Here is a 22338-nt window from a genome sequence, read left to right on the forward strand (position 1 = left end):
TTATTTTCAAATTATTTCAGTAGCATGGATAAAAACAAGACTACTGTATGTTACAATACCATATCTCTACATATATGAAAACAAAACTATGCTAAAAGATCAGTTATATGAAGTTCATTAAGGCCCAGATTCATTTCTGATCTAAGATACAGCATTAGAAGAAAATGACTTAGAGATGAGTAAATCGTCAGTTATTACACCATATTTCCAAAAGCCGTGTTGCTGCAGTGAAACCTATGACTCATGCTGTTGTTTAGAACTGGATGACAGAAACCCACTGGGGTAGGCTAATTTCCCTCACTTCTTACACCCCAGTTATAAACTCATTACATTCAGGGAATGCAGCATTAAGTTATTTGAGAACAGCTACTTCCCAGAGGATTTAATGAGGTAGAAATTAATATAAAGGACAAGGAGACTACTCTCTCTTATTTAGATCTTTAAAAACAATGAATTTCCGTAAGAATTGAAAGCAGGTACCCAAGTACATGTACATTCATGTTAGTAGCAATGTTATTCATAACAGACAAAAGGTGGAAACAGCCCGAGCATCCATCAATCCATTCATTGATGAACAAAAAAATTGTGGTATATTCATAGAATAGAATAGTATTTAACCCTAAAAAAGAAGGAAATACTGATAAATGCTACAAGGTAGTTGTACCTCAAAAACAGTATTTTAAGTGAAAGAAGCCAGGTACAAAATGTCACATAACATATATTCCATTTATATAAAATGTCCACAATAGATAAATCCATAGAGACAAAATGAAGACTGGTGGTTCCCAGGGCCTTAAAGGGAAGAGGGAAGAAGGAGGAACTGCTTAAGAGGTAAGGGATTTTATTTTGGAATGATGGTAAAGTTTTGGAACAAGATAGAAGTGGTGGTTGAATGTACTGAATACCACTGAATGTATTATATGCCACTGAATTTTTCACTTTAAAATGGCTGAAAAAAATAAAAGCAATGAACTGAAGTCTTAAAACCAGATTCTTACCTCTAGAATCCTCTCCACTATACTTCGTACTTACCTTACACACCATGGATGTCTTTGCTCCAAGCCGAGCAGCTTGGACACACTGGTTGGCACCTTTCCCTCCAAAGCCAATAAAAAACTTATGTCCATGGATGGTTTCTCCAGGTTTTGGCAAACGAGGAGTAAGACTATCATAATTTAAAAAGAGAAGGAAAAAGGCATATTGGTAACTGGAATCAATTAAATTTCTTTAGAAGAGAGGGAAGCCTATATGGTAGAGTTCTGAATAGTCTTAACAATTAGAACTATAAGTAGAAGCAAGGAAGATTACCTCTTCCTTTAGGACAACATTTAGCAGTTTGCATCATTACCAAGAATGAGTCTCCTTGACAGAATTCCTCTCCGTCTCCTAGAGCCCACTGTTGTGGCTAGTGTCTGTACTGCATCAGGGTTATTCATGAACACCTTTCTTTCATATTCCCTTTCCAAATGCCAGCACAGAGCTTTATTCACAGTGGGATTTAATAAATGGGCTGAAATTAATGTACATTTCTATATGGGTTTATCTGGTCATTTTAACAAGAAGCAGGAAGTGTTCCAGGATTCTGATAATCAAGTACAAGAGCTAAGGAGAAGAGGGAAGTTACAATTCCAGGTACTAAAGAATCTTTTGTTGTTTACTAATGGGTAGAGTAAGAGCAGGGTGTTCAGAGAGGAGGATCAGGTTTTAGTCCTAGTCCATCCTGCATACCACACCATTTCATGTGCTCACTCAAGAAGAGCATCTGTTAAAAAAAAATGAATGCTAAAGAGCTAAGTTATTTTAAAATGTTTGTTATGGAAGATTTCAAACCTATAAAAGTAGAGAAAGCAGCATACTGACTTCCCTTACCCTCATCCACCAATTATCCAGATTTAATAATTTAATAATTATCATCTTGTAGCCAATCTTGTTTGAGTCATACCTTCATCAAATTCTTCAACAGCCAGAATTTTTACCATAATGCTATTACCTAATGATGATAGTATTAAGTGAGGCAAACATAATAAAAGGTTTGCTCCAGGGTATGATTTTCATATTTCATATTATTAAAGATGAAGGAAGGTGTGAAGAAACAAAATATTTGAAGGATGGAAGGAAATGATTAAAATGAAAGAAGAGTTCTGTGGAGTTCTTGGGGCAAGTGAAGAAAATGGGCTCAGGTGGCACAAACACTGGCTAGCTGGCCAAAAAGAAGTGGGCCATGGGCCAGAGGGAGCAGATAGAGGGTAGGTGCGACCAAAAAGTTAATTAGCTGTAGATAGGAAAGAAAGGTCAAGAGAGAAGTTCACAATGGTAAGGCCACTGAGAACCTACACTACTTTTGCAGGTTAGAAATTTATATTAATTTCCCATGTAAGTTGTGATTTAGCTGAAGCCAGTGTCTCATATTAGAACAGAGCAATGCCAATTCCTATAGGTCAGTTTGCAATGGGGTGACTTATAACTCATGCTAAGAACACATGATTACTTCAATAAAGACCAAGCTCAACCTGTTAGCCTCTTTTATGTATCTCTAAAAGTGTCAATAAATTGAGCTGAACTGCTCCATTCCCTAACAGTACACTGTCAAATATGGTTGAGATTCAAAAGAGCCTCATCAATAATTTGAAAACATCCCACTCCTCCCCTTTAAATTCTATTTTTATCTTGGATTCTAAATGCATTTATAGTACTGATGAAAAAAATATACATCTAGAAGGTTCACTTCTGAAAAAGGTACTCAATCAAGAGAAAAATGGTTTTAATGTAATGTTATTATCCTGTCATTTAATTTAGCAATGACAGTGATGATGAGATTTTGATTTGCATTAGAAATCTTAAACATTTAGGATTCTGTTATGAACAGGCAATGATGAGTAATCTGTGTGATTGAGTAACTATGTGAATTCTTGGCTTATTGATGCTGCTACAAACAACACTCATAGCAACCTTAAAAAGAAAAAATATCCTATGTGGCTAAAAACAGGCCAAATAACTTGATTAGTAAGACTGTCACGAAAGAAACTTATGATTTCCACTATATTTATAGTTAGATCTGGGTCACAATTCACTGATTTGAATCAAGTGTAATTTTTATTATTGACTGTGAGAATTCATTTTAGAAAATCACCAGATTATTACTGGGATGTATATGTAAGTGGTGGAAGGGCAAAATCATGGGCACAGTAGGTGTGTTTGATGTGGGAGCAGATGGCTGGGATTTAAACTCATTTCTAACATATATTAACATGAGCACTGTATTAATTCAGTGATCACTGAACTTCTTCACTCCTTTGGTATTTCACTCATGTATTACTTGAGTAATTTTTCTCCTCTTTTTCCTTTGTATTCTTCCCCTCTCTTGTCTCTTTCTTCCCTCATCTGTAGACTTTCCCTGAATGAAGACAGGGATCAACTCTGTCATGTTCTCCATTTTATGCAATGTGTCTGTCACGGGACATAAGGTTAACAGATATTTGCTGACTGAACACATTTTTGTAAGAGTCTCCCTTTGTCTCTCTTTCTTTTTTTAATACGGAATCTCTCTCTGTTGCCCAGGCTGAGGTACAGTGGCATGATCTCGGCTCATTGCAACCTCCACCTCCTGGGTTCAAGGGATTCTCCTGCCTTAGACTCCTAAGTAGCTGGGATTACAGGGATGCGCCACCACGCCAGGCTAATTTTTGTATCTTTGGTAGAGACAGGGTTTCACCATGTTGGCCAGGCTGGTCTCGAACTTCTGACCTTAAGTGATCTGCCTGCCTTAGTCTCCCTAAGTGCTGGGATTACAGGGATGAGCCACCATGCCCAGCCTCTCTTTGTCTCTTTTCTGTGTCTCCCCCATATAGCATCTATTCCTGTTCTGAAATGAAGATGTGGAGGTGTTGATTAGGGAAAGAGGGGAGACTGGCAGGGATGACTGGGCAATTGTCTGACAATGACAACTCCATATTTTACCAGATCTTGCCCATTGCATTCCCAGTATCAGCAGCATTCCTCTTCCACAAGCAAGAACTGTAACTAGAAGTCATATATGCCTTCATTCATGCACTAATTCAACTAATGTTCATCATTGTTTCCTGATGTACCTCTTATAAGGCAAAACAAACTTGTTAACCTAACCCTGACGCAAGTAATACATGAGTGAAGAAAATATGTCACGGAATAAGGAGATCAGTATGTTTGATTCATTTTTGTTTTTTTTTTGAGGTGGTGTCTCACTCTGTCTCCCAGGCTGGAGTGCAGTGGGATCAACTCAGCTCACTGCAACCTCTGTCTCCTTGGTTCAAGTGATTCCCCTACCTCAATCCTGAGTAGCTGGGATTACAGGTATCCACCACCACGCTCAGCTAATTTTTTTTTGTATTTTCAGCAGAGACAGGGTTTCACCATATTGGTCAGGCTGGTCTTAAACTCCTGATTCAGCTGCCTCGGCCTCCCAAAGTGTTGGGATTACAGGTATGAGCCACTGCGCCTGGTCTGATTCTCTCTTTTTTTTTTCAGACAGGGTCTGCTCTGTTGCTAAGGCTGAAGTGCAACACAAAGATGGTTCATTGCAGCCTCAACTTCCTAGGCTCAGATGATCATCCCACGTCAGCCTCCCAGGTAGCTGCGACCACAGGTGTGCACTACCACCCCGGCTAATCTTTTGTATCTTTTTGTAGAGACAGGTTTTTACCATGTTGCCCAGGATGATCTTGAACTTCTGGGCTCAGGTGATTCTCCCACCTTGGCTTCCCAAAGTGTAGGGATTGCATACGTGAGCCACTGTGCCTGGCTGATTTATGTTTTTTAAAAGGAAAAGATATATGTATATGTTCTCCCATGACATGTACATGCGTAACAGGTGAAAAGCTAAATGACAGGTATTCACAAAGAAGGGTGGGGAGTAAAAGTTCATATTTTACTTTATATTCTTATGCACATAAATAAATACAAGAATAATTTAGTGTATCATGCGATACCTCTTGTCCCTGCTTCAGATTCATGTGGCCTCTCTGCCTCATTTACTAGTCACCAGTTCTTCATGGGTACCAGCTGGCTTCTTGCAGGTGTCACCTAACAGAGTCTTACTCAATGCTGCTCTTGTCCCACACCTGGGCTTCTGTCTTCTCAGGCTGTCCTGAAGGACTGAGCAGCCAGTGGCCAACTTGACAATGTCAAGTTGTATAGGCTCTTCCTTCTTCCCTGTCCCCTGCTTTTGACTCCTGGATTATAGTGCTAACCAAGTAAGTGCATTTAAGCCTCTGTCTTATGCTCTGGTTTCTGTTAAACCCAGACTAAGACAGTTTATGGCTGATTTATTTTTATTTTTAAAGTAAATAAACTGAAGAGGGAGAGAGCAACTAGAAAGTTAGTTACAAACAGGCAGCATTATTCCTGAATTATAAATCCTAATTTACTTTGAATTAGACTTTCCTATCTTTCTTATTGAAATCATGAAATTATGTTCAGGTTCAAGAAAGCACCTGCACAAAGCACCATCTCCTGGGATGAAAGCATTACTATGATTTGTTCTAATTAAAGAAAAAAAAAAAAAGAGGTTTAGCAGAGTGTCAGAGACAGAATAATTGAATTGCTCAAATTAAAAAGGAAACAGTACTAGTAGAAATACATTGTTATACCATTTAAAGGTAAAAATAGTGTAAATGTCTGAATGAGGGAGAAAACCTGAACAGAGAAAACCATGCCTAAGAAATATATTTGAATTTAAAACAAATTCATAGCTTTAAAAATGCTACAACGTCTTTAGTTAGAACTGAAAGGAACAGTGATAAATGTTCATACATGGCCCCAGTCTTCCCTGCCATGAGAGGCCACGTGGTTAGAGCCTGGGTGTGTCAGGCAGGAGGCCTGAGCTTTACTGATTGTATTACTTTTGACAGCTTTTCCCTCTTTGAACCAGCTGCTTTTCTTGCAAAACAGGTTTAATAATACTTGTCAACTCCTTAAATACCTGGGTTTTGTGCTCTGAGTTAATTCTCTGACAGGTGTTACCAGAACAACTTATCAATTGCTTTTAACTTCTTGACAATGATGTGGTTTTTGCAGATTCTCAGAGATTATTCAAACCAAAGGAAGGAATGACCCGGTGAAATGGGGATGAGAAGTCTTTCAACCAAAGAGGTCACACTAATATTGACTTCAGCCAAAAGTCACCAAATGTGTTGCTTTTTGGCTTTTGATCTTTTCTCCTTTTGGCTGCAAGCTTCTGACAACAGAAGGCTCTATAATAGGAGATTGTACTATTAGTTATTATCCAATTAAAATTCATTACGTTAATTTATTATGTTTACTGTCTGTATTCTTCAACCATATCTGTTCTTCTCAGCATTTGTATATGCCACATTTAAAAGGCTGAGAGTAATTTCAAAATCAAGTTAGTGACATCTATTTCTACCTCTGTAAAAAAAAACCTTCCAACTAAAAATTCATTCTATGTTCCCTAACCCTCCATTTGCAGACATATGTTATTTATTTAAGGTAATGAAACATAAATAATGCTTTATATAGTTTTTAACTGATTTTAATTTCTAACCCATATCTTTAAGAGACAGTGTCTTGCTCTGTTTCCCAGGCTGAAGTGCAGTGGTATAATCACAGCTCACTGTAACCTCAAACTCCTGGGCTCAAGTGATCCTTCTGCCTCAGCCTTCCTATTAGCTGGGACTACGGGGGCACATAACCATGCCCAACTATTTTTTTTTTTTTTTCAGAAATGGGGTTTTGCTATGTTGCCCAGGCTACTCTTGAACTCCTGGCCTCAAGCAATCCTTCCACCCTGGCCTCCCAAAGCACTGGGATTACAGGCGTGAAACTCATATCTTTTCCTAGCTATAATGTCCGTAACTAAAATGTCATTCTGTCTGAAGAGGCAGCGACTCTAGAATTTGTAGAGTGGACAAACAACACTCTAGCCAGAAGTGACCAGACTTTCAGAGTGTCATAACCTTGACCTCTATTTATTTAAAATTTACTTATGTATGAAAAAGTGTACTAGGCAATGAGAGAGACAATAAAGATTAGTACATTATGGTCTTCTCCCATGTTACAGTCTTCCAGGGCTGACTTCATCCATATCTCTGCTCAAATGTTACCTCTTTAAAGAGGACTTCCCAGACCACCTTATAGGAGGCACTCTCTTCTTTATACACACACACATATATATATATATATATTTTATTTTTTTTTTTTTTTTTGAGAAGGAGTCTTGCTGTTGCCCAGGCTGGAGTACAGTGGCGCAATCTTGGGTCACTGCAACTTCCGCCTCCAGGGTTCAGCAATTTTCCTGCCTCAGCCTCCTGAGTAGCTGGGACAACAGGTGCATGCCACCATACTTGGCTAATTTTTTGTATTTTAGTAGAGACAGAGTTTCAATGTGTTGCCCAGGCTGGTCTTGAACTCCTGAGCTCAGGCAATCCGCCTGCCTTGGCCTCCCAAAGTGCCAGGATTACAGGTGTGAGCTACTACACCTGGCCTCTTGATATAATTTTTAAGTATTCACTCACTCATTCTGAACTCCCCCCCGCCAAGTTTTTGAATCAGAGACAGCATTTAAATACTTCAAATGCTTTATACTTTAGTTCTCCATGTCCCAATCCCCCACGAGTTTACACAATAAGAATAACTCTCCAATAATGAATTTTGGAGCCCATATAGGACATCTTACACACAGCTGCTGCTCCTTCTTCCCTCTAGGGTAGGGGAAAAAGCTGGGTACATCACCTGCACAAGACCTTCTGACCTTTGCTTTGTAAACAAATTCTCTCTGGGAGAGAAGGGGAGGATCTCTAAGTTTACAACCCCAAGAATGAAAACAAATGATCTTGGGGAGAAGTCTCTGAATCTCTCCAAAGGCCTTTAATAATTCCAAGGCTTGTTTGCCATTCAAACATTCTTTAATATGGTGCCAGAAATCTTTGCTCTGAAAGTCCTGAGCATGCAGAAACATGAAAACATTAATGAAGCACTGATTCCCAACAATTTTCTTCATAGCAATATCACTACCTGACATTACAACATTCATTTCCTTCCTCTTTTCCTACCTTCTTTTGGGTTAACTGTATTTCATTTCAATTCCCCCTCCCCCTCCTTTTTTTTTTTCTTTTTTTGATAGTGACAAATTGCAGTAAGTCGCCCAGGGCTGGTCTTGAACTCCTGGCCTAAAGTGAGCCTCCCACCTTGGCCTCTCAATGTGTTGGGATTATAGGCATAAACCACCATGCCTGGCAGATTTTTTTCCTTATTATTTTAAAAGTGATTGATCTAGGGTTTACAATATGCATCTTTAACCAATCACACTTTTTCCCCAACATTACCATGCTGATTTACTTAAAAAATGTAATCTACTTTACATATTCTTCCATTTCCCCTTCCTAACCTTTGTGCTATTGTCACACATTTTACTTCCACATAAAGTAAACCTCACAGTACTATGTTATTACTTTATTAATTTAAAATGTCAATTGCCTTTTAAAGAAATTAAGAAGTGAAAAAAAGTCTTTGTATTTACCCATATATTTACCATTTCTGGGGGTCTTCATCCCTTTGGATGGATCTGAGTTTCCATCTGGAATTATGTTGGTTCTACCTAAGGAATTTCTTTTAACATTTATTATAGTGTTGAGTTTTCTGGTGGTAAATTCTTTTATATTTCTAAAAAGTCTTTAGGAAGTCTTTATCTTTCTCCTTTATATTAGAAAGATATAGAATTTCATGTTGACAGTTTATTTTTCAAGCACTTTAAAGATTTCATTTTCTTCTGACTTCCATCGTTTCTGACAAGAAGTCTGCAATCAATCTTTGTTCCTCTATATGTAACGTGTGCCTTTTTTTCTTAACCTCTGGATGCTTTTAAGAGTTTCTAACTGATGTGCAGGAATTTGATCACAATGTGCTCTGATGTGGTTTATATCGTGCTCATCCTGCTGGGTGTTCATGTTTGCATAGTTTGCATCAAATTCAGAAAAATTCAGCCACTATTTCCTCAAATATTTTTACTACCTCTCTGCTTCTCTCTTTTTTTATTCTAAGACTCCAATGACATATATGGTCACAGGTCACAGACACTCTGCATTTTTTCCCCTGCGCTTCAATTTAGATAATTTCTCTTACTAGTTTTTCAAGTTCACTTATCCTTTCTTCTGTAATGTTCACTCTGCTATTAAGCTCATCCAGTGAATTTTTTTATTTCAGATACTGTATTTTTCATTTTTTAGACTTCTAATTTGGTTCATTTATATATCTTCCATTTTCTTGTGTTCATGTTTTTCTTTAAATCACTGAGCATATTTATAACAGATCTTTTAAAATCGCTTTCTGGCTTGGCCTGGTTGCTCATGCCTCTAATACTGGCACTTTAAGAGGCTGAACTGGGAGGATTGTTTGAGCCCAAGTGTTTGAGACCAGCCTGGGCAACATAGTGAGACCATGTCCCTACAAATAATTTAAAAATTAGCTGGGTGTGGTGGCATGCACCTGTGGTACCAGCTACTCAGGAAGCTGAGGTAGGAGGATTGCTTGTGCCTAGGAGGTTGAGGTTGCAGTGAGCTCTGAATGCATCACTGTACTCCAGCCTGAGTGACAGAGTAAGACCCTGTCTCAAAAAAAAAAAAAAAATGCCTTTGCTAATTCCACCATCCCTGTTTTTCTGTGTTTATTTTGACTGAATGGTTTTCTCCCTGCTATTGTTTATAAATCACATTTTCCCAATTCTTTGCATGTCTAGTGATCTTTGGATGCTCATGACTCCAACATGGGCAGAAGTAAATCTTTTCAAATGAATGGTCTACAGCTTAAAAGACATTTATATAGAAAGTTGAGATGACAGATGCCTAGGTGCACAATAAATAATACAATGGGGTGAGAGTAGGGCAAAAGTGTTATGTATGGCTGAAGCCCAAGGGAAAAAGTAAGCCAGTTATTAAATTTCCAAACTGGAAATGAAGTTATGTAATGGGAGTCTTTATAAACTTAGTTGGGAATATGGTCAGAATAATGGGACAAAAAGGGCACACTTTTTTTTTTCTTCCAGTATGGTGTGGAGGACTGAGTATATAAGATGATGGGAGAGGCTTATTACTCAAAATATTAAACATACACATAAAAATTAAAATACCGACTAAACTCACCAAATCTTTTTGGATAATTATATATACACCTCTTTACTCCAGCTGAGAACTGTCCTGGAGGAAGAATAAAGGTTGGATGGGGAGGTGGGGAAATGAGCTAATTTTGGAATTAAGAGATTGCAAGAGGTGAGGGCAGGCAAAATGTATACGTATGTATAGGGGATTAGGAAGTGAGGATTGGACAACTATTGCCATTTTGCATGGCAAAAGGTATGTGTACAAGAACTGGAAAGTGGGAAAATCAGAATGCTGAAAAACAGAGCAGAAAGGGTTTGGTGGGACAAAGGCATTTGTCAAAATTCTCGATGAATTGCTTTTAAATTCACTGAAGACAAGAAAAGCATGAATTTGTAAAATAATAAAAATGACAGTGACAAATAACTGCAAAACTAATATTTTATTTTCTATCTTGCCAATTAATTATAGTAAATTTTCAATTCCAAAATGACTTCTGTCACTACATTACAATTATCTGGGTTACATCTCTTTGCCATCTGCTGGTGTAGTTTAAAGAAATAAAAACAGATTTTAATTTTATCCTAAGCAAAATATAATTAGAAGAATAAATCAGCATAAGAAAAAATAATCTGGAATCAATTATTAAATTTTAATTTATCTTCTATTTTTGGTGATCATGTATAATCAAGAACTCATTATGTTATATTTGAGCTTAACAATCTATTTGTAAGATGAGCTAGGGTAGGCATTATCATCATCTGTTTAAGGGAGAAAGTGAGAATTCAAAAAGTATTGGCTTATCAAAGAAACACATAGCTTTTAGGGGTTGAGCTAATTTTTAATTCAGCTTTTCTGACTCTATTGCTATAGTTTTTAACCACAATATGCTACTTTCTTTGGCAATTGGTATTCTTTCAATTTTGACTATAATGTTGGATTTTCAATACATAAAACACACAAATAGGTATTGAACAGTGATTTATATAAGAGCATAAGAAACAAAAGTTCTATACTAACAATGACCCTTTCCACCACTTCTTGTTCTGACTGCGTCATTAGGTGATGTTAAAGAGGAAAGAATGGTGGTTTTCCCAGTGGTCTCTTGACAGTGTTCATTCTTTTTTTTGTTTTGTTTTTTTAAGGACAGGGTTTCACCATATTGGTCAGGCTGGTCTCAAACTCCTAACCTCAGGTGATCCACCTGCCTCAACCTCCCAAAGTGCTGGGATTACAAGCATGAGACACCACGGCTGGTCACAGTGTTCATTCTTAAAATCTTACTTGTATTTCAAATATCTTTGCATAGCCTATTCTTTGTGCCTGAAAGTTCTTTCCTTTGCTTCTCAGCTGAGCTAATCCATTAAAATCCTTTAAAATTCAACTCAGACAATCATTTCCTTTGATGGTCCTAATATAGTTAGTTCATTTGAAATAACTAATAAATTAGCAATGGCAGATATTTCTAGAGTACTTATCATATGATAAATACTTTACTAAACACTTTATAACTATCATTCACTTAATCATTGCAATAACCCCATGAGAAAGTTATTATTATTTTCATCCTATTTCACAGAGAAGGCGAATGAAAATCAGAGAGATTTCAAAACATATCCATGTTCACCTAGCAGAAGATGGCAGGGCCAGGATTCAAAGCAAGGTTGATCAGACTCCAAAACTTACAAGATATCATCCAGAAATGTACCTAAAGCCCCTTGGAACTATTTATATTTTAGGATTTTATAATTTATTGTGTAATTTTTATTTAATAGCAATTATACTTCTGAAGAACACTGATGTTCTTCAAGCTGAACCAAGATGCTGAGATGGAAAGGCCAAATAATGGTGCTCCTTTCCTACTTAATTCAGAAGGAATTAAGTGAATGGACACAATGTTACCAAATTTAACTTTTCTTCTTAAACCCCTGAGTGCACTACCTTTTTTGTAACCTATAGTCTAACAGAGGAGAGCATAACATTTCATATGAAGTACGAATACAGCTAACGTAAGCTTAATGTTTTGTAGTATTTCACAAAAAGTATGACTTACTTGTGCTCTACAGCAGTGGTCCCCAACCTTTTTGGCACCAGGGACTGGTTTTGTGGTAGACAATTTTTCCACGGACCGGGTGGTGGCAGGGGATGGTTTCGGGATGATTCAAGCACATTACATTTACTGTGCACTTTATTTCTGTTATTATTACATTGTAATATACACTGAAATAATTACGTAACTCACCATAATGCAGAATCAGTGGGAGCCCTGAGCTTGTTTTCCTGCAACTAGACAGTCCCATCTGGGGGTGATGGGAGACAGTGATAACTGAAGTGTGCTGCTGATATCCAGTCTACTCCATAATCTCATTTTGGTTGCTGTTACTACAGAAAGCCCTGCTTCACGAAGATAGGATGTTGGAAATGGAAGCAGGCTTTTCAGTGTTTTGGAGGCAATCTCCGGATATTCTGACTTGACTTTGATCCAGAACATATGAAGATTTGAAGCTGTTTCAACATACTTTTAAGGAAACCGTCATTTGCGATCTCAAGCAGTTGGACCTCTCCTAGCACGGACAAAAGGGATTCACCTTGGCTTACCCACAAATGGGTTGCAGATCCATTCCTTCCCAGTTTTGGGGGTCTTTTGTCATTGAGAAGTAAGGCTCGAACTCTTCTGAAAGCTGAGATAGGTGATCATGTGCCAGCTAGGGGAAAGAAGGCCCTCGCTCAGTCTCTTTCAAAATCTCTGATAATGTTCGAAACGTGTCAGAAATTCCAATGTTCACTTGTCACCCCTATAATTCCAGTTTGGCTTTGAATGCAGCCCCTTTATCTGATGACTTGAACACAGTCATCATTTTCCCCTGAAGTGACAGATTGAGTTTGTCGACCAGGTTGAATATGCCACACAAGTAAGCAGGTTTTGCAACCCATTCTGTGTCACTGAAATGTGTTGCCAGTGCTGTTTTTCTAAAAGAAATCTCTGGTGTGGCTCTCATAGCTCAGAAACTCTCGCCAGTGATCTACCTTTAGGCACCCATCTCACTTCTGTGTGTAAGAGAAGACGTGTGTGCACTGCGCCCACCTCCTCACAGAGCTGTGCGAAGATATGTGAGTTAAGGGCATGTACTTTAATGTGGTTGATAATTTTGATCACATCCTGCAAAATGCTGTTAAGTTCAGGTGACATTTTTTGGCTATCTGGCATTTCTCTATGGATGACACGTGTATAGACTTGCATTGAGAAGCGACCTCTTTGATGAGAGGGATGAAACCAGAAAGCTGTCCAGCCATGGCAGCCACTCTATCCATGCATATACTGACACAAAATGACCAGTTCAGTTTTCCTGATATGTAATCATTCAAAGACTTGAATAGTTTTGCAGCTGTGGTGTTGGTTGGCAACAAAAGCTCACATAACATATCCTCATGCACATCCTCCTGAAAAATACATCACACAAAAACAAGCATTGTTGCCTTGTTGTCAATATTGGTAGACTCATCAACCTGGATTGCATACCACAGTGACTCATTAATCCACTCTAACAATTGTGCCTCAATGTCCTCTGCTATTTCATCAATTTGTCTAGTTACGGTGCCAGCTGAATGAGAAACTTGTGCCACCTTTTGAACTGCAGCCTCTCCTAAAAGTTCATGACAAATGTCCTTAGCAGCAGGCAGGATCAACTCTTCACCAACAGCAAAGGGCTTCTTAGCTTTAGCAATGTGTGCAGCCACTAACAATGATGCTTTCAGTACAGACACATTTGATGAAGCTATGGCCTTCAATGATTGCTTCTGTTCTTTGTGTTCATGTTTTTTTTTTCTTTTGATAAACTCCAAAGGCTTGTCTTTTAATGCAGGATGCTTGGTCACCATGTAGCAAAGCAGTTTTGAAGGTTTCATGGCTTTGCTGGATAGCCAGTTATCACATATTATACAAAGCAGGTTTAAAGAATGTGAAATCACCTATTGCAATGCATCTGTAATTTAAACAGGACTCTTGGTATTCTCTTTTAAATGCAGCTTTCATTTTGTTGGCAGTCTTAAAATCTTCTGCTGTCTCATCATTGGGTCTTTCCCCCTTTTCAAAGAAACTCTCCAGTGACATTTGCTTTTTACTCATTTTGGCTAGGGTTAGCTTGTGGGCTTACCAAAACTGTAAATGAGATAAGTATGCAGCATGGGAGAGGCACAAACAGGAGTGGCAAGTAAAATAATGGGTGGGCCATGTGTGGGCTACAATAACTGTCAGATTCTGACTTAAAGCCTGCTACCAGATGCAGCTGTACAATTGAAGTACATCAACTCGCTTGCCACTATAAAGTTAAGCCTGACACCAGATGCAGCTAAATTGGCATTTGCCACTCACTGATAGGGTTCTGACATGAGTCTGCAAAGCAATTGATTTATTATGGTCTCTGTGCAGTCAAACCTCTCTGCTAATGTTAATCTGTATTTGTATTTGCATCTGCTCCCTGGTGCTAGCCTCACTGCCTCAGCTCCACCTTAGATCATCAGGCATTAGATTCTTATAAGGATGCACAACCTAGATCCCTTGCATGTGCATTTCACAATAGGGTTCATGCTCCTATGAGAATCTAAAGCTACCACGGATCTGACAGGAGGTGGAGCTCAAGAGGTAATGTGAGCATTGGGGAGTGGCTCTAAATACAGATGAAGCTTTGCCCACTTGCCTGCCACTCACCTCCTGCTTTGCAGCCTGGTTCCTAACAGGCCACAGATCAGAACTGGTCTGTGGCGCAGGGGTTGAGGACCCCCGCTTTATAGCCTTAATGAGTTTGAAAAAGTGTTCTAAAGAGCAGTTTATTGTAACATAACACATTTGAAATGAATTCAAATAAATCAGAACTCCCAATAAATGTGATTGGATTACATTCTCTAGTAAAAAGAAAAAGAGTGTTGCTGTTATAAAAATTTAATAAATAAAACAAGCCAACAAACGACTAAAATCCAGGCATGTGCTATTTATGAGACACACCTAAGGGTGAAAATAAAAAAGTCAGGAAAACATACACAACACAAATAACAACTAAAATAAACCTGGATAGCTTTATCAAAATCTGCCAAAAAACAAAAAAAGCTTAGGGCAGAGACAGATAAAATATGGTAACTAGCTTTAACCAAACGGTTACATTCATCAGCACTACAGGAAAGGAGAGAAAAGGTTAAACTCAGCAGGAAAATGTAATAATTCAAGACTAAATATAACTAATACAATAGCTGCAAAATACATAAAACCAAAATAAATATAACAACAACAAGAAATTGTCAAATACACCATCATGGTAGGTGATGTTAATGGAATTCCCTAGGTAAGCGATACATCAAGCAGACAGAAAGTCAGCCTAGCTTAATGAATATATATAAAAAGCCACAGCTGAACACCCATCAAATAAGAAATATGGCAAGAAGGAAGCAATTTGCAGTGGAAGCAGAAGCTTGAATGGATGCAGGGGTGTAAAGGAGGCCGACTGGCAGGGTTGTGAAGGAGCAGGTGCTATACTCACAGAAAAAGCCTGCAAATAGAGAAAGGAGAGAGAGTTATGGAGCAAACATGAGGATGACAGTCAGGCCAAGGTAATGATGGAGCACTGGGGTAAAAATTCAAGAATGATCCATTGCCTAGGAATCTTCCCTGGTTCCTGGTCTTCCTGAGACCTGGCTGTTAAGCTAATGCTGGTTCACCTTACAAACAAGTATACATTCTTGAAGTAACTGGAAGGATCCTCTGCTCATTATATTCCAAAGAGCTAGCCTGTTAAATAATGCAGTTTCCTGGTTGCAGCTGTCAGTAGGGTTAAAGTTCTGCTGGAACCAGGGTCCCTACGTAGACATTCTACACAGCTGCTATTCTTGGGCAACTGTGGCATGCAAGCATTCCCTCATACTCTCCACAGATGTTCACTGAGTAACTACTTTGAGCAAGGTACTGTGGTAGTTTGAAAGAGCTTAAAAAAAACATTTTAGATAATATTCTGGGGTTTTTTTTGAGACGGAGTTTTGTGTTTGCCCAGACTGGAATGCAGTGGCATGATCTTGGCTCACTGCAACCTCTGCCTCCTGGGTTCAAGTGATTCTCCTGTCTCAGCCTCCTGAGTAGCTGGGATTACAGGTGTGTGCCACCGTGCCTGGCTAATTATTTGTATTTTTAATAGAGACGGGGTTTCACCATGTTGGCCAGGCTGGTCTCGAACTCCTGACCCCAGGTGATCCGCCTACCTTGGCATCCCAAAGTGCTGGGATTACAAGGGTGAGCCACTGCACCCAGCCAATATTCTATTTTCTTTATAGTCTTCACAGAATACCAAAGAACTGCTTATGATTTTCATTGAGACAGCCTGAAGGACTTTAAAATTGAGTTTCTAAAAAAATTTTTGGCCGAGTATTTGGTTGAAAACTTAGGTAACTAAAAATGTACATTTGTATTTCTCACTTCAAAATGAATACTTCTAATTCAGAAAAAACAAATATTATTGCTATATTAGTGTATGAATTATAACTTTTCATACTGGTGGTAAAAATCCAGATGTAAAATACAATTTATGAAGGGCACTTTAAAAACTGTTGCATGGGCTGGGCGTGGTGGCTCATGCCTGTAATCCCAGAATTTTGGGAGGCTGACGCGGGCGGATCACGAGGTCAGGAGATTGAGACCATCCTGGCCAACATGGTGAAATCCCCTCTCTGATAAAAATACATACACACACAGACACAAAATTAGCCAGCGTGGTGGCACATGCCTATAGTCCCAGCTACTCAGGAGGCTGAGGCGGGGGAATTGCTTGAACCTGGGTGTTAGAGGATGCTGTGAGCCGAGATTGTGCCACTGCACTACAGCCTGGGCAATAGAGCAGCACTCCATATAAAAAAATCAACAACAACAACAAACAACAACAACAACAAAAAACAACTGTTGCACAAACTACTTTCTGCAATACTACAGATTGTGTTTGAAGATATTTTTGACCATGGGAGACAGGCCAGTACCTAATACGTGATGTATTTGGGAAACAAACCAAAAAACTAAATGAAAACAAAACACCCTGAAACAAAACCCTCCAAACCCAAAGCAAAAACAAAACTCTCAACTTTTATTTAGAAAACCATATACATATAGAGATAATTTGTAGCAGCCTTCTGCATGTATACAAGAAATACCCCAAGTCAAACTAGTGATATAAAAATCATGAAGAAGGTAAAGCGAGGCAGATAGAAATATTTTAAATGCTCATATGAAGAATTTAAGGTCTCAAAGAAGTGTCTTCAATCAGTTGTCACAGGAGGAACCTTATACAACTCAAAATCTTATCATTGAAGGTCATACGACAAACAGGTATGATCACTATGTAAAAGGTACTAAAAAGTGATTAAAATTTCATTCAATGAAGCAAATCTTGATTTAGTATGATAACTATGGAAGAAACTGGAATAATCTCAGATTCTTTTCGTGAGGCTCAGTCCATTCTCAGCATATATTTGTTACAATTACCATATTCCAGACTCTGTGTGAAGTTCTGGAGATAGTCAGACCCTGTCCTCACTTAGCTTACAGTTTAGCTTTAACATTGTATGATCACTGTCAGAATAGAGGAAGCGGCAGCCACTTAACTAGGAGACAACTGTCCTGGGCAAAACTCAGATAATTCGAGAACTGATATCCACTGGACCGCATCATGTGACACAATGTGTCAAGAGTGAAGGCTCTGTATTACCATTACCGCAGCAGAGAGACTGTATAACCAGGTATGATGCCACTTATAAATTGATACATTTATCTGTGCCAGTCATGATTCCCCTTGGTCAGGAATAACTCTAACCCCATTCTCTTAAAGGTTAATTTCTTCAAATTGCTACAGTATTTTGTCACATTCACACTACTTCATAGTTCCTGCCTTTATCAGTAAGTCACTTTTTCTCTACCCCTGGGGCAGATTAAAATTTATGGGGAATTTAAAAAACAAAAATTGATGCCTGGGCTCCCTCCCTGGAAAGTCTGGTTTAACTGATTCTAAATGGCAACCAGGATTGAGAATCTTTCTCTTCCACATTTCCACAATATTTTAGCCAGAGTCCTAAAATTCTCCTTTAACTCTTACACTATTAGTTTCTTTGCTGCAGAACTCTCTTTTTAACCAGTATCTTCACATTTTTTTCTTTGAACTCTCTTGTTTAAAATCTTAAGGAGTGTCCAACAGGAAAGTGGACAAAGCACCTGTGGACAGGCAACTCACCAAAGAAATACAAATAACATCTGAAAAACATTCAATATTCCTCTTGTAATCAAACGTGAAAACGTTTATCATCTCTCAGCTAGTAATGTGTTGGTTAAAAGTCAAGGAAATAGGCTTTTTCACACACTGTGAGTAGGAGTGTATTTCATAAGAACGTTTATGAAGGCAAATTGGAAATCTATTTCAAATATTTAAAAAATGTTATGTTCAGCCAGGTATGGTGGCTCATGTCTGTAATCCCTGCACTTTGAGAGGCCAAGGTGGGCAGATAGCTTGAGGTCAGGCATTTGAGAGCAGCCTCAGCAACATGACAAGACCTTGTCTCAACCAAAAATAAAATATAAAAATTAGCTGGGCATGGTGGCATGCACCTGTAGTCCCAGCTACTTGGGAGGCTGATATGGGAGGATCAATTGAGTCTGGAAGGTCAAGGCTGCAGTGAGCTGCAATTGCAACACTGCATTCCGGCCTGGGTAACAGAATGAGACCTTGACTCAAAACAAAACAAAAGCAAAAATGTTATTTCCTTTGACCTAGAAATTCCATCTCTAGGAATTTACCTAAGGAAACAGACATGAGTCCAAAAGATAAGTGTTCAAAGAATTTCATCATGGCAAACAAAAAAACTTAATATATATTCAGGGCACTGCATCAACAAGTTTTTGTACCTCTAAGTAACAGAGTATTAAATGGCCACAAAAATGCTGCTGCTAAGATTGAGGGTGGCAGAGAAGGTATGAGGTTTACTGAGCTCCTTGCCTGTATAGACACACTCTTCCTCTTGCACAAACATATACTTAGACATGACAAATATACATGCATATAGGGATGCATAATTGCAGAGGAGGACATAAAAGAGGGACTACAAACAGGGCTAAAATTAGGAGACAAAACAAAAAAAGAGTGTAAGCCGAAACAGGAAAAGGAGGCTTGGTGAGTAAGATGAAGAATAGGCACTTTATAAAGAAGATGAAAGAAACTAAAAGGAAAAGCACTGTTGCAGCTATGGAAAACAATATGGTGGTTCATCAGAAAAATCAGACATAGAATTATTATATGATCCAGCAATCTCACTTTTGGGTATATACCCAAAAGAACTGAAAACAGGGGCTCAAACAGATATTTGTACACACATGTTAATAGCAGCATTGTTCATAATAGCCCAAAGGTAGAAGCAACCCAAATGTCCATTGATAGATGAACAGATAAACAAAATGTGTAATGTACATAAATGGAATGTTTTTCAGTTCGTAAAACGAACAAAATTCTGAAACATGCTACAATATGGATAAGCTTTGAAAACATTATGCTTAAGTGAAATAAGCCAGTCACAAAGACTCCACTATTATGAGATACTTTGACTCCAATTATACATATGGTAGACTGTTCCACAGGTTACAGATGCTCTGTACCTTTTCCCTCTATGCTTAAATTTAGATAATCTCTATTACTATGTCTTCAAGTTCACTTACCCTTTCTTGCGGACATTATGCTAAGTGAAATAAGTAAGTTACATAAGGGCAAACACTGCATGATTCCACTTGTATAATGTACCTAAAGTAGTCAAATTCTTAGGGATAGAAAGTAGAATGGTGGCTGCCAGGGGCTGAGGGGAGAAAGGAAGGAATAGGGAGTTATTGTTTAATAAGGACATAATTTCTGTTTAGGAAGATGAAAAACGTTTTAAAGATGATTGGTGGTGATGTCTGTACAAAACTGTTGGTACACTTAATGCCAATGAACTGTAAATTATATACTATGCATATATAATAAAAGTGGCAGTCCAGAAAAAAATTCTAAAAGACAATAATATTAAGTACTCTGACACTGATAGTTGTAATATTAGCTTTGTTTTCTTTTTCAAGGAAATCAGTCCCTATTAGCGCTTTTGAACACTTTGTCTCTTGCAAATCCAGTACATTTCAAACTTCTGAAATGCTACTCCAAAGTTCACAATAACACAATGTGTTAGTATTTCAGAGCCAAAAGATAAAAACTTTAATCCTGGCTCCAATCTTAATTAGGTATTAGTTGGGGAAAATCAGTTAATTCTTTCCAGACTTGTGCTTCCTATATGTAAAATGAGCAGGGTGGTCATTTCAACACAGAAATGAACTCAAGTTTCTTTGCTACTCTGATACTCTCTAGTCCCACAGTATCTAAGTTCCCTGACAACCCTTTACACATTATAAATATCTTTGTTACACAGTGGTTGAGCTTTGTGTAGTGCTTTTTTTTCCCCCTAAGAATGCTGTATTGGTATATGGAAGATTCTATTTTGTATTTTAACATTCTATTTTATATCTTCTATCATTTCAATGTCTTCAGTTAATAGCTGTGAATTTTTTGAGGTAAATTTGTCATTATCTTCTCCATTACAATTATGAAAGAGTATCTGTATTTTTTCTTAAATCTCAAAACCAAATTAGAATTTTTTTCCCCCAGAGAGAATGTGACTGTTAATTATTTGATACCATTTATTTTGATTTTTAAGAAATATAACCTCCACCCCTCCCAATAAAAGCAGTAGGCATGGAATGCTTTTGTTCCGTAAGACAGGATTCTTTCCAAGGATTCTACCTTCTAGGTCTTGTCAATGTGGGCAAGTAAAGTTTCAACGTTAGTGTTTCCTTATAAAAGACCAGAGACACCGGGCATGGTGGCTCATGCCTGTAATCCCAGCACTTTGTGGATCATGAGGTCAGGAGTTCAAGACCAGCCTGGACAACATGGTGAAGCCCCATCTCTACTAAAAATACAAAAATTAGCTGGGTGTGGTGACACATGCCTATAATCCCAGCTACCTGGGAGGTTGAGGCAGGAGAATCGCTTGAACCTGGGAGGTGGAGGTTGCAGCAAGCTGAGATTGCACCATTCCACTCCAGCCTGGATGACAGAGCGAGACTCTGTTAAAAAGACTAGAGAGTGAATGCTTGATTCATGCCAACTTTACCAAACAGTTGTTTCCAACTATTTTACGCCCTAAATATTTCTTTAAGCTTTTTCCTCTTTTTGATTCCCAGCGTTACTGTCCTAGTTCAAGCCATCATCGACATTTGTGAGTACTACTGCTTTACCTTTCAAATGGGTCTTCCTGTCTTAAGAAGAATGCCTTTGATGCTTTCAAAACATTGGCTTCTTTTAAATCTGCCATTAGCACTAAGTGAACTATGTGAAATATAAACCTGGCTGTCATTCTTGTACTTTGGGCCCTTCACTGATTCCCAGGGACTACAGAAGAAAACCTAAGCACCTTAGCATGGTTGATTAGGCCTTTCATCGCCACTGATTCTTGATGTTCTAAGACCCAAGGGTTGCTGCCTCAGCATACACTATGCAAACACATCCATGATTTTGCTTCTGTGTAATCCTTCCCCTTTTTATTCTGGGTTAGCAGCAGCTTATTTTTAATGATTTGGCTCAGGAGGCATCTCTTCCACGAAGTTTTTCCTGTTCTCTCATATGCCCTACAGGCACTTACTGCATCATACTATAATAATAATCTCTTTCTGTGTCTGCCTTCTTCTTTGGACTCTAAATTCCCTAAAAGCAGTGCTATGGTTCGAATGTTTGTTCCCTCCTAAACTCACGTTGAAATTTAACTGCCAATGAAATGGTTGGGAGGTGAGACTTTTGAGTGGAGTTTAGGTCATGAGAGCTCTGTCCTCATGAATGGATTAATGTCATTATCATGGGAGTGGGTTTGTTATCAAGGGAGTGAGTTCCTAATAAAAGGACAAGTTTGGCCCCGTTTTATCTCTGTCTCTCTCTCTCTCTTCCCCCCACCTGCTTTGTTTTTCTACCATTTCTATATTATTGGAATAATACAGCTATCTCACCAGATGCCCTTGATCTTGGACTACCCAGCCTGCAGAACCATGAGCCAATACGTTTCTGTTCATTACAAATTATCCAGTTGTAAAGGGGATATTACTACTGACCCCATATAAATACAAGTAACCAACAGAGAATATTATAAACACCTCATACCTTCCGAA

General features: G+C 38.3%; 1 protein-coding gene and 1 long non-coding RNA gene across 8 annotated transcripts in view; one reads left to right on the forward strand and one right to left on the reverse strand.

The window, feature by feature from the left end:
• Positions 1-22338, reverse strand: part of RBKS (ribokinase) — a 99003-nt gene that overhangs the window by 66055 nt on the left and 10610 nt on the right. For all 7 annotated transcript variants that reach the window (XR_004257250.1, XR_004257251.1, XM_032239493.1 and 4 more), the window contains exon 2: positions 1033-1165. Coding sequence is in view for 5 of the 7 variants with exons in the window: in XM_032239493.1 (XP_032095384.1) it covers positions 1033-1165 (133 nt within the window). In the remaining 2 variants the exon portion in view is untranslated. The remainder of the gene's footprint in view (positions 1-1032; positions 1166-22338) is intronic.
• On the forward strand, positions 611-20341 carry LOC116524285. The gene is made up of 3 exons (XR_004257254.1): positions 611-697; positions 13150-13151; positions 20330-20341. It is a non-coding gene; the product is annotated as an uncharacterized LOC116524285 (long non-coding RNA).

Source organism: Sapajus apella, unplaced genomic scaffold (genome assembly GCF_009761245.1).
Source record: "Sapajus apella isolate SASKATOON/1434 unplaced genomic scaffold, GSC_monkey_1.0 scaffold44, whole genome shotgun sequence".
Taxonomy (NCBI): domain Eukaryota; kingdom Metazoa; phylum Chordata; class Mammalia; order Primates; family Cebidae; genus Sapajus; species Sapajus apella.